The following is a 12146-nucleotide window of genomic DNA, read 5'->3' as shown; positions in this document are numbered from 1 at the left end:
TTCTATTGGAGGTACACATTATACGTTTATTGTGAAAGTCCAAACAGGAAGTAGAATCGGCTGTGTTTCGTTAAGCTTCACACTCGTCTCCTCTTTGAAGCGGCTCTGTCCGGATTCACGCTCCATTCATCGTTTTTCTGTATTTATCGGTGTCTTCTTCAGGAGATATCCACCTGAGGAGCTCTAAAGGCCGGCATGTCAGGCTCCACTCCCCCGCCTTCCTCTGTGGAAGCCGCGGGCACCGAGGGATGCTTTCCCCCCGGATATAAGCCGTTCAAACCCGAGGAGCACGGCCTGGAGCGCGGGTTCCGGCTCACAGCCTACTCGGACCTGAAGGGATGAGGCTGTAAAGTCCCGCAGGAGGCTCTGCTCAAACTCCTGCAGGGACTGGAGGCGGACCGAGGAGATGGGGTACCGAAGGCCGGAGACCAGGCACCAGAGTTCGGCCAGCAGCTGCCCGGACCCCGGCTCGGTAAAGTCCTCAGAGCTCGGCTTCACGTCCCGGACATGCTGTCAGAAACGTTACCGGTGTTACGCTGTAACTAGGGACCGTGTTAACTGGTGACCGGATGCGAAATAGAATTGGGAAATGGAACGACCATAGAGTAAAACAAAAAAAGTTTTAATGATAAATATATTTCAAATGAATATTTGTAAATTCAATTTGAATATAATAATAGATTTGAATTTCAGTGTTTTATTTTTAAATTAAATTACAGTACATTTAAAGACAGTCAAAATTTGTCTTTTACTAAAACTACAAGAAACACAAATACGTTGGTGTCTCAAAGTTGTAAATTTAAGAAAAAAAATACATTTGACATTAAAATGTCAAATGTTTAAATTATGTAAGGAGTCGATTTAGCAGAAATAACTTTTTATCATTTATCATTGAGTCATACATTTTAGGGAAGCCATTTTTTAGAGTAAAAAAAAACAAAAACTACATTTTCGATCTTCGAATTAATAAATTTAACAGAAAAAAGTAATCGTTAACGTATGTGAAGTAATTTCTCTTGAGCCGCTCATGTCAACGTCATCTTGGCTAGCAGTCACCAGTTTGCACGGTCGCCCATTTAATCGTAACACCATTCAACGTCAGCTAGCTAGTTAGCGTAGCTTCAGCGTATCGTAGCGTATGTTCACTCATATGGCAGCCTGACGCTCACTGGGGGTTTAAAAACTTTATTTATGAGTTATAACAAAGTTTTATTTAGTTTAATATTTAAGAGAACACCAGCAGCCGCCAGTTAGCTTAGCATAGATGAATGTAATAAGAGAATAGGAGCTAGCAGCGTTTTATCGAGCTCTCTGAAATGTCAGAGAACCAGTGAGACCAGTATGGTCATGGATGATTCAGCAGAAATGTTTGACAAGATTTTGGTGCAAAGGTTAATCTGCTGGTAGATTATTTCTCCTGTTCAGAGGTTTCACAACCATCAGAGCTGAGTTAGCTGCTGTTTTACTCCTTCAGGGCTGGAAATCATTGATCAGACTGAACAAAGACTGGAGTCAGTAACACTGGAGCAGGACATCAGTGCCTCAAACTACAGGGAAATCACATTACACTGGAACCTGTTTGATAACACAGGGACTAAAATAGAAGTCACTGCGATGGCTGGGAAACTCCTATAACAGTGTTACTCAACCAAAGAGTCAAACTGTTGGAAATACATTTACAAGAGCCACAATCTAAGAGTGAAAAGTGGCAATTAAAATAAGTTAAAGGGGCTAAAGTGGTCAAAAAGCAGCAAACACTGGGGGAAAAGTAGCAAAAAGTGGGTGGGAAGTGACTAAAATGGGTAAGAATCAGACAAAGGTTGGGAAAATGGGCAACAAGTGGCATTTAATTACAAAAGGCAGCTTAAATGGGCAAGAAATTGCAACAAGGGAGAAAAGTGACAAAAAGCAGTGGCAAAAGTGGGCTAAAAGCTGCAAACACTGGGAGAAAAGTGGCAAAAAATGTCAGAAAGTGGCAAAAATGATGAGTTATAGGTGGCAAAATGGTCCATAAACATGGTGAAAAATGAGTGACAAGAATGGGCAAAAATCAGAAGAAAAGGTGGGAAAATTGCAAAATAAAGCATGAAAGAGTGGCAAAATGGGAAATTAGTGGCATTTAAATGCAAAAGGCAGCTTAAATGGGCGAAACTTGCAAAAAGCAGGATAAAAGTGTCAAAAATGGGCTGAAAGCAGTAAAAGTGGAATTAAAGTTGCAAAAAATGCAAATAAGGGCAATGAGAATATGCAGACAAAAATAGAGGTTGACAATTAAAGCCTACTGTGTAAGTGAGGGAAACAAACGGATTAATGTGATAATTCTGATTTTCTCCTTTTAAAGGTTTTCTGGGGGAATAAAATTTCAAATCAAGAAATAAAAGAGCCACAAATCACCACAATAGAGCCACATGTTGAGTATCACTGTCCTACACAATAGTGTGAAAACTAAAGAAACAGCCCAGTTTTACTGATAAATCTTATTTGTGAAAAGTCTAGATTTTGAAAACTGGTATCTAGATTTTCTCTAAAACTTTCCTCGGACTTTTGTTGGTTGAGATCAGGCCAGAGTGGTCAAAATGCTGCTTTAGGACTAGAAATATTCAGATTATTCATGCTCCTGCTCCCTGAAATTAAGGTGTTTTTGAATAAACTCAAAAACATGTTGGCATGCAACATTTTTTCTGATATGCCAAAACCTCAAAACTCTTTTTAACTGATATATATGGACCATATTTCATGGTAAAGACCTCTAGGGATGAACGATGCAAGAAAATAATTTAATTGCAATTTTTTTTCCCACAATAATGTAGTTGTGATTTAATATGCAGTTACTTCTAAATTTCAAATTCATGAGATTTACAAGTCAAAATCATGACTTTAAAAGGTCTAAAAAGGGATTTAAAATGTAAAATAATCTAAAAGGTAAAAATATGAGATAAAAGTCAAAGTTATGAGATGTAAATGTTAAAATATGAAACAAGTCAAAACCATAACTTTAAGTCATGGGAGATGCAAAATTAAAAATATAGAGAAAACACAAATTTCTCCTACATTCGAGGTTTTTTATCTAATTATTTTTACTGTTTACTTTTTCTAATTTTTATGAGTCAGCAAGGATGTTATAAATCATCAGTGTTAAGTTTACATTGTTATACTGGAGGAAATCCGCAGACTCATACTGGTGGACCAGTTAGAATGAAAATATGATCTGATCTGGTGGGCCGGGTATAACTGCACCGCGGGCCAGATTTGGCCCCCGGGCCTTGAGTTTGTCACCCCTGAGTTAAAGCATGACCATATATGGTCAGAAGAAGATGTAGAGCCCAGTCAGAGCGTTGACATTTCTCTCTGTACATGTGTGGATGTTGTTCGTACCCCTGACTCAGTGATGGAGCTTATTTCCTGCTGTTGGCAGGTGTCGGCATGGACTGCTGCGTGATCCCTCTCAGACATGGAGGCCTCTCTCTGGTTCAGACCACAGACTTCTTCTACCCCCTGGTGGAGGACCCCTACATGATGGTGAGACCCCAACACGACCTGCTGTTGTCCAGGAAACCGTCCAGGGAGAAAAGCTGTCCAAACACAGAGACGAGTCTGCTGATGGGCCGGTCTCTGTAGCAGTGTTTGTTCTAGTAAACATGGAGGCTTTATTTATACTTTATAATATATTTATTTATTTATACTCAGTTACTCCTTTAACAAACACACTGCTGCTCCAGGCTTCTTACTCTCCTGTTAACTAAAAAACTCTGACCTTCCTTTTAGCTGTGAAATCCTCCAGTGTAATACTGGAACTGCAAAGACAAAAACACAAACTAAATGTGATGGTCGTATCAGGCTGCTCTTCCCATAATGCATCTGTTCTACCCACTAAAGGCTGATATTGGAGCCACAATATTTGTCAAAGTTCATAAACCCATGATTTATTCACATTAGAACAGAAACAACAGATCAGAGGTTAAACTGTGACGTTTTAACGTTTCATAAAATTATGAGCTCATTTTGAATTTGATGGCAGCAACGCATCTCAAAAAAGTAGGGACAGGGCAACTAAAGGCTGGAAAAGTAAGTGGTACAACTGAAAAAAACAGTGGGATGAGCATTTTGACTCTAATCAGGTTAATTATCAACAGGTCAGTCACATGACTGGGTATAAAAGGAGCATTTAAGAGAGGCAGAGTCTCTCAGGAGTAAAGATGGGCAGAGGTTCACCAATCTGTGATAAACTGAGTCTAAAAATTGTGGAAAAATCTCAGAAAAATTTTCCTCAACATAAAACGACTTTTGAATCTCCCTCCATCTACAGTCCAGAATATCATCAACAGATTCAGAGAATCTGGAGAAATCTCTGAGAGCAAGGGCCAAGGCTGAAGGGGCCCTCAGGGGCCACTGCATTAAAAACTGACATGATTCTGTAGTGAAATCTCTGCATGGGCTCCGGAAGTTCCAGAAATCATCGTCTGTCAACACAGTTGGCCGTGCCATCCACCAATGACAGTTAAAGCTGGATGATGGAGAGAAGAAGCCATATGTGACCAGGATCCAGAAACACCATGGTCCGTCTTCTCTGGACCAAAGCTCATTTAACATGGACTGAGGAAACATGGAAAACTGTTCTGTGGTCAGAGGAAACATGGAAAACTGTTCTGTGGTCAGAGGAAACATGGAAAACTGTTCTGTGGTCAGAGGAAACATGGAAAACTGTTCTGTGGTCAGAAGAAACATGGAAAACTGTTCTGTGGTCAGAGGAAACATGGAAAACTGTTCTGTGGTCAGAGGAAACATGGAAAACTGTTCTGTGGTCAGAAGAAACATGGAAAACTGTTCTGTGGTCAGAAGAAACATGGAAAACTGTTCTGTGGTCAGAGGAAACCACAGAGTCCGTGTCCTGTGGACTAAAGAGGAGAGGGAGCATCCAGGTTGTTCTCCTGGCTCAGGTCTAAAGCCTGCATCTCTGATGGTATGGGGTTGCATTAGTGCCTATTATGGCGTGGGCAGCTCTAACATCTGGAGAGGAACTATCAATGCTGAAAGTAGAGAGAGCTTTTAGAGCAGTGATACTCACCATGTGGCTCTTTTATGTCTTTATTTTAAATATTACTGCAAATGAAAACCTTACAAATGGAAAACTTTTTTGCCCCTTTTTCACCATTTTTTCCACGTTAAATTCAATTAAACTACCTTTTGTCATTAATTACCACTTTTTTCCTACTTTTTGCCCATTTTTGCAAATTCTTTTTTCCATTTTTTTCCAATTTAAGCTACTTTTTTTGCCATTGAATATCAATAGTTTTGTTTTCCCCCATTTCTGCCTCTTCTTTTTGCCACTTTTTTCCCATTTTTTGCCCTTTTTCACCATTTTTTGCCTTTTTTCGCCCTTTTAAGCTACGTTTTGCCATGAAATACCACTTTTTTCCTACTTTTTTGCCATTGTTTTGCAACTTTTTTTGCCCCTTTTTCCAATTTTTGCCACTTTCATCCAATTTTTTTTCCCCTTTTCACCCGTTTAAGCTACCTTTTGTCATTAAATACCACTTTCTTCCTCATTTGTGCCCATTTTAGCCACTTCTTTTTGGCAATTTTATACATTTTGTCGCGTTTCCACCATTTTTTTCAATTTTTTCCCATCTTAGCTACTTTTTGCCATAAAATAGTACTTGTTTCCTATTTTTTTGCCCATTTTTGCCACTTTTCACTCATTTTGCCACCTGTAACTCATTTTCTTGTCACTTATCACTAATTTTTGCTACTTTCTGGCCCTTTTTCCAAGTTTTCCTCCCCATTTCCACCCCTTTTCACCTGTTTTTGTTGCGTTTTGACCATTTTTGCCTCCTTTAACTGATTGTTAATGCTACTTCCAGCTTTTTTGCTACTTCTTCGGTTGAATAACGCTGTTTTATAGCGACATATGCTCCCATCCAGACAACGTCTCTGTCAGGGAAGGCTGTGACTGTTTCAGTAAGACCATGCTAAACCACATACCACATCCGTCACAACAGCATGGCTTCACAGGAGAAGAGTCCGGGTCCTGAACTGGTCTGCCTGCAGTCCAGACCTTTCACCAATAGAAAACACCCAGCCAGAATCCTACATCAGACAAGAATGGGACAACATTCCTCCTCACTTCCCAGACATTTACAGACCTACTTTTTTGAGATGTGTTGCTACCATCAAATTCAGAATGAGTTAATATTTTCCTGTAATGTTAAAATGTCTGTTTTCAAATATGATTTTAGCTGATTTCACAAACTTTGACTTCTGCATTTATTTACATTTTACATAGCATCCCAACTTTTTTGCAGCTGTGATTGTATTTGGTTCAGTAGTTAGATGGTTAAAGTTAGATGCTGGTGGTAAACAGGTCAGAAACCGTCATAGTCTGCTATAAAGTCAAACTGATGTAAACTTACTGTTTAAAGCTGAATTATCATAAAAACAGGATCATCCGTTCAGCGCTCTGGTTTAAGCCTCAGTCTCCTTAAATATGTGGATTTTTAACCTGATCATGACTCGTTTAGACATTTCTCCCTCACATTAACTATCTCTCTCTGTCTCTCTCTCTCTCTCTCTCTCAGGGAAGGATAGCCTGTGCGAACGTCCTCAGCGACCTTTACGCCATGGGCATCACGGAGTGTGACAACATGCTGATGCTGCTGAGTGTCAGCCAGAAGATGAACGAGAAGGTGAGAGGATGTCAGACATCAGCCCTCAGAGTGATGACTCTGCTGTCATCCTCCCAGCAGCTGTGTTTAGCTTACATGAGGATTTACACGCCTGCGTGTCTGACCAGAGAGAACAGCGCCGCCGACACATGCAGTCATCACGCACGCTGAGTTTTCTGCTTTTACTAACGCTTGGTGTGTGTTTGACTCAGGACCGCGAGCGCGTGATGCCGCTGATGATCCGTGGGTTTCGTGATGCAGCGGAGGAGGGCGGGACTTCAGTGACGGGCGGTCAGACGGTGATCAACCCGTGGATCATCGTGGGAGGCGTGGCCTCGGTCGTGTGTCAGCCCAACGAGTTCATCATGTGAGCGACCGTTAGATCGTTCTAAAAACACGCCACGTCTCACACAGGCTGATGTTTTTAACATCACCTTCCCCTGGGTGGTTCATCTTTATCTCCCAGCATGCATTTCTCCAGAGTGTTTGACCTTGTTGTTCCAGTCGGCAGGGTCTCTGTAGAGCAGTGTTACTCAACCAGAGAGCCAAACTGTGGAAAAATACCACAGAAAGAGCCACAATTTAAGAGGTGAAAAGTGGCTTGAAGAAGCAATAAAAATAAGTTAAGGATGGCAAAAATAGTCAAAAAGCAGCAAAAATTGATGACAACGGGCGGAAATTTGGAGAAAAAGTGGAAAAAGGGTCAGAAAATAGCAAAAATGGGTGAGAAGTGACAAAAAAATGCATTACAGTTGGCAATAAACAGTCCAAAAGTGGCAAAAACAAGGCAAAAAAATGAGTGAAAAGGGATTAAAATGGGCAAAAAGCAGTCAAGAGGAGCAAAAATAGGCAAGAAATAGGAAACATATGTAATGGCAAAAGGATGCTTTAGTGGGTAAAAAATGGTGAAAAGGGCAAAAATTTGGAAAAAAATTGGCAAAAAAATAGGAAATTAGTGGTATTTAATGGCAAAAGGCAGCTTATATGGGCGAAAAGTGCTAAAAAGAAATGGTGAAAATGGGCAAAAAAGGGTTAAAGTGGCAACAAAAACCAAGTTGAATATGGCAAAAATGGTCAAAAAGTGACCAAAACGTGGTAAAAATGGGTGAAAAGGGAAAAAAAATAGGTATAAGATGGAGAGATTTGGTGAAAATTGGCAAAAATTGGGAGAAACAGTGGCAAAAGGGGCAGAAAGCGGCAAAAATGGTTGAGAAGTGACAAAAACATTAGCTACAGGTGCCAAATGATCAAAAACCAGCAAATATGTAGAAAAGAATGAGTGAAAAGTGACAAGAATTGGCAAAGAAGCAGCAAAAAAGGGGGAAAAATGGGCATTTATTGGCAAACAGCAGCTTAAGTGGGCAAAAAGTGGCAAAATAGGGAAAAATTGCATACAGCAAAAAGTAGGATAAACATGGCAAAAAAATGGGATGAAAGTGGCAAAAAATGCAAATAAGGGCGATGGAAATGTACAAACAAAAACATAAATTAAAGCCTGCTGTATAAGTGTGGGAAACAAACTGATTTATGTGACTTCTAATGGATAATTCTGAGGTCAAAGTTGAACTTTTTAATGTTTTCTAAAGAATAATATTTCAAATTAAGACATAAAAGAGCCACATGAGGCTCCAGAGCCACAGGTTGAGTATCACTGGTTTATAGCGTACTACAGCACAGGTGTTCTCTGCACACTTCTGCATAGTCAAACACAATCCCATCATGCATTGCTCTGCATGCACACTCTGGGATCCTCCCAGCAGGATTTAATGTAGTTTCAGACTCATTTTTTGTTCTGTTAATTTAAATAAAGTTTTAAACTGCAGTCTCACCATCGTCTTCACGTTTTGTGTTTTTGCTCCAGGCCTGACGGCGCCGTGCCCGGGGACGTTCTGGTTCTGACTAAACCTCTGGGGACTCAGGTGGCGGTGAACGCTCATCAGTGGCTCGATCAGGTCGACCCTCCTCATCGTCAGAGAAAGTTTAAGTTTGACTCTTTAAGAGCCCGTGTTTACCTTCTCTGTTTGACTCCACAGCCGGAGCGGTGGAACAAGATCAAGCTGGTCATCACCAAAGAGGAAGTCAAAGAGGCCTATCAGGAAGCCATGTTCTCCATGGCAACGCTAAACCGCACAGGTACGCTCTGATACGCTTTGTTGTGACAGAACATCCTTCTCTCGTTTCTGTTTGAATGTTCCTGACTCCTCCTTCTCCGTCTCCAGCGGCCGGCCTGATGCACAAGTTCCAGGCTCACGCCGCCACAGACGTGACGGGTTTCGGGTTGTTGGGTCACGCCAACAACCTGGCAGCACAGCAACGAAACGAGGTGGCCTTCGTTATCCACAACCTGCCAATCATAGCCAAGATGGCCGCCGTCAGTAAAGCCTGCGGGAACCTGTTCAACCTGGTTCAGGGCACATCGGCGGAGACGTCAGGTGAGACGGGGTTAAAACCACGGGAATATGGAGCTGATTTTAGGTTTAATACGTCACTGCTGACTGAAACAGACGGTCCTGGTGTTTTTACCTTTATAGATTTACCATCGTAGATCCTCCTGTGGGCTGGGCTTTACTCAGGGTTCTCACTTTAATCTCAGATTCCTGACTTTAATCTCAGAATTCCCAGTTTAAGAATTCCAATTGTAATCTAAGAATTTCAACTCTAACGACAGAAGTCCGACTTTACTCTCTGAATTCCAACATTAATCTCAGATTTCCAACTTTAATGTTAGATTTCTAACATTAATCTCAGATTCCCAACTCAGATTTTAGTTAACCATCTCAGATTATTTAACCCCTCACGCCCCTCCTCCCTCCCTCCAGGCGGTCTGTTGGTGTGTTTACCACGAGAGCAGGCGGCCAAGTTCTGCTCAGAGATGAAGAGCCAGAGCTCCGGGGCCGGAGGTCCGGGGGCGGTGGGTGGAGCCTGGATCATCGGGATCGTAGAGAAAGGCGACCGGCGCGCTCGCATCATCGACAAACCTCGCATCATCGAGGTTCCTCCACGAGGGAGTCAGGCGGCCAATCAGGACAACAGCTCCAACAGCCCGGCGCCGAGCCCCAACCTGTCATAGACACTGCCCCGCCCCCTCCGTGTGTGTGTGTGTGTGTGTGTTTGGGTGTTTGGGTGTGTGGGTGTGTGTGCTGATGTTGCTGGTCGTTTCTTCTTCTACGCTGAGAGCGACGGCGACGTCTCCAGGCTGAGGATGGACTGAGGATGTCATTCTTTAGTTCTCAGTAATTTTGATGATTGAGGGTAAAAACCTTCCTAAATGTTTAAAAACGGCGTCTGTTTATCAGGATTTATGGGTCACATGCAGCGTCTACATGTGTGAAGCTTTGTCAGCGTTTCTGCATGGAAACGCTGACATTAAAAAGTTAAAGTTTCAGCATCACAACCCCTGAATGAACAGATGAATTTATCAGGATTACCTCTAAATCTGCTGAGGAGGCTAAAAAAAGAAATGTCACTAATTTAAGAATGAAATAAGAGTTCAGGGTGTGAGCTGCACTAACACTCGTCCTGATAATTTGGTTTAATTTATTCCAGTGTTAAATGAGTCTAACGTCCTCGGAGGAACATTCCAGAAGCGTGAGTGTGCGTGTGGTCGTAGACGGCGTGCCGTGTTTCAGAGCTGGATGATGTGAACGTCTCCTGTTGGTGAATGTATCTGATGAAAAGAATCAGTCGGTCCTGGCTCCGCCCACGGCGTCCGGAGGAAGGCTTGAGCAGCTTCCTCTGGACCGGCTGGGTGGAGCGCAGACCCTCCATCTGTCAGCCGATTGGCTATCCAGCACAAAGTCCCTCCCTCTTTCCCTGTCCATGAAGCTCCATCCCTGAAACCCCGCCGATGGGGGCGGGTGGAGCGGATGTTTGCCTTTGGATCGGGGTCGGACCGACGATGCTGGAGGTCAGCGGCTGTTTGTAGATTTCTGCTTTTCACAATCAATAAAACCGTCATCGACTCAGACGCACGCCGTGGCTCTCTGCTTCTGTTGATGGGAAATCATCAGTAACTCTTTCTGCTTTAAAGGTTCACTTTTTAACATGAGGGGCATTTCAGGTGAATGTTACTGAGCGAAGATTAAAATATCACTACAAATCATTAAAACGTAGATTAAAAAATGAATAAAATCAAATATTAAGCAAAATATATTCTAAAATTAGAGAGTTGAATTGTCAGCGTGTGAAATTTGACCTGTAGTTGGGAAGTTTAACAGAGCAAACTCCAAATATATAACAAAGCCAGTCTAGATTAGTTTTAATTGACCTGATTATATATAAGTACAGTTCCAGAAAAGCTGGGTCACTGCACCAAATGTAAATAAAAACAGAACTCAATGACTGTAAAATCTTAGAAACCCATATTTCAGTGGTTTTCAAAGGGTGAGGCAGGCCTCCTCTGGGGGGCGCCACAGAGCCTCAGGGAGGCGTGGAACCATAAACCTGAAAAAGGTGATTTGCTTTGCTAACCTCTGCTGTGCATGGAGCAAAATGGATGAATTTATAGTTACTATAGGGACTATGCTATAGAGCAGTGTTACTCAACCAAAGAGCCAAACTATTGAAAATACCTTCACAAGAGCCACAATCTAAGAGGTGAAACAGGCAAAAACAGGTTGAATAAGCAATAAAAATAGGTGGAAAAATGGTCAAAAAGTAGCAGAAATGGGTGAGAAGTGACAAAAAAGTGAGTGGAAAGTGATTTAAATGGGCAAAAAGCAGTCAAGAGTGGCAAAAAAGGTAAAAAAAAAAAAAAAAAAGAGGAAACAAGGGGAGTGCAGATGGTTGAGTGGTTTAAGGCGCTTCCCATGTACGTGGGCGGCACAGGTTCAAATCCGGCCTGTGGCCCTCACCGCATGTCTCTCCCCACTCTCTTCCCTGTTTCCACGTCTATCCACTGTCCTTCCTCTATCAAATAAAGGCATGAAAAGGCCCAAAAAAGACGAACCAAGTGGTATGTAATGGCAAAGGGTAGTTTAAATGGACAAAAAGTGGCAAAAAATTGTTTAAAAAAAAAGGGCAAAAATTGTAAAAAGAAAGAAAGAAAAGGAAAAAAAGGAACCAAGTGGTATTAAATGGCCATGGGCAGCTTAGATGGACGAAAAGGGGCAAAAATTGTAAAATAATAATAATAATAATAATAATTGGGAAAAAGTGGCAAAAATTGTAAAATAATAATAATAATAATTATTATTATTATTATAATTATTATTATTATTGGGAAAAAGTGGCAAAAATTGGGAAAAAGTGGCCAAAAAAGGGGAAAAGGGCAAAAATTTAAAAAAAAACAACAACAACAACAACAAAAAAAGAATTAAAAATTTAAAAAGAATTAAAAGTATTAAATGGCAATGGGCAGCTTAGATGGACGAAAAGTGGCAAAAATTGTAAAAAAAACAAAAAAAAAAAAACAAAAATTGGGAAAAAGTGGCAAAAAGACGTCGCAAAAATGAGCACAAAAATTGGGGAAAAAGGGATATTTGA

At 41.4% G+C, this 12146-nt stretch overlaps 1 protein-coding gene across 1 annotated transcript; it reads left to right on the top strand.

The window, feature by feature from the left end:
* The first annotated feature begins 81 nt into the window (after positions 1–81).
* LOC121517408 (selenide, water dikinase 3-like) lies at positions 82–10629 on the top strand. The gene is made up of 8 exons (XM_041799138.1): positions 82–472; positions 3416–3519; positions 6576–6683; positions 6875–7029; positions 8524–8614; positions 8696–8795; positions 8882–9094; positions 9482–10629. Exons 2-8 carry the CDS (start codon positions 3424–3426, stop codon positions 9730–9732), a joined length of 1014 nt encoding a protein of 337 aa, XP_041655072.1. The 5' UTR covers positions 82–472; positions 3416–3423; the 3' UTR covers positions 9733–10629.
* The last annotated feature ends 1517 nt before the right edge of the window (positions 10630–12146 follow it).

Source organism: Cheilinus undulatus, linkage group 11, assembly GCF_018320785.1.
Source record: "Cheilinus undulatus linkage group 11, ASM1832078v1, whole genome shotgun sequence".
In the NCBI taxonomy this organism is placed as follows: Eukaryota; Metazoa; Chordata; class Actinopteri; order Labriformes; family Labridae; genus Cheilinus; species Cheilinus undulatus.
Note: the sequence above shows the minus strand (reverse complement) of the source record. Positions and strands in the feature narration are given on the sequence as shown.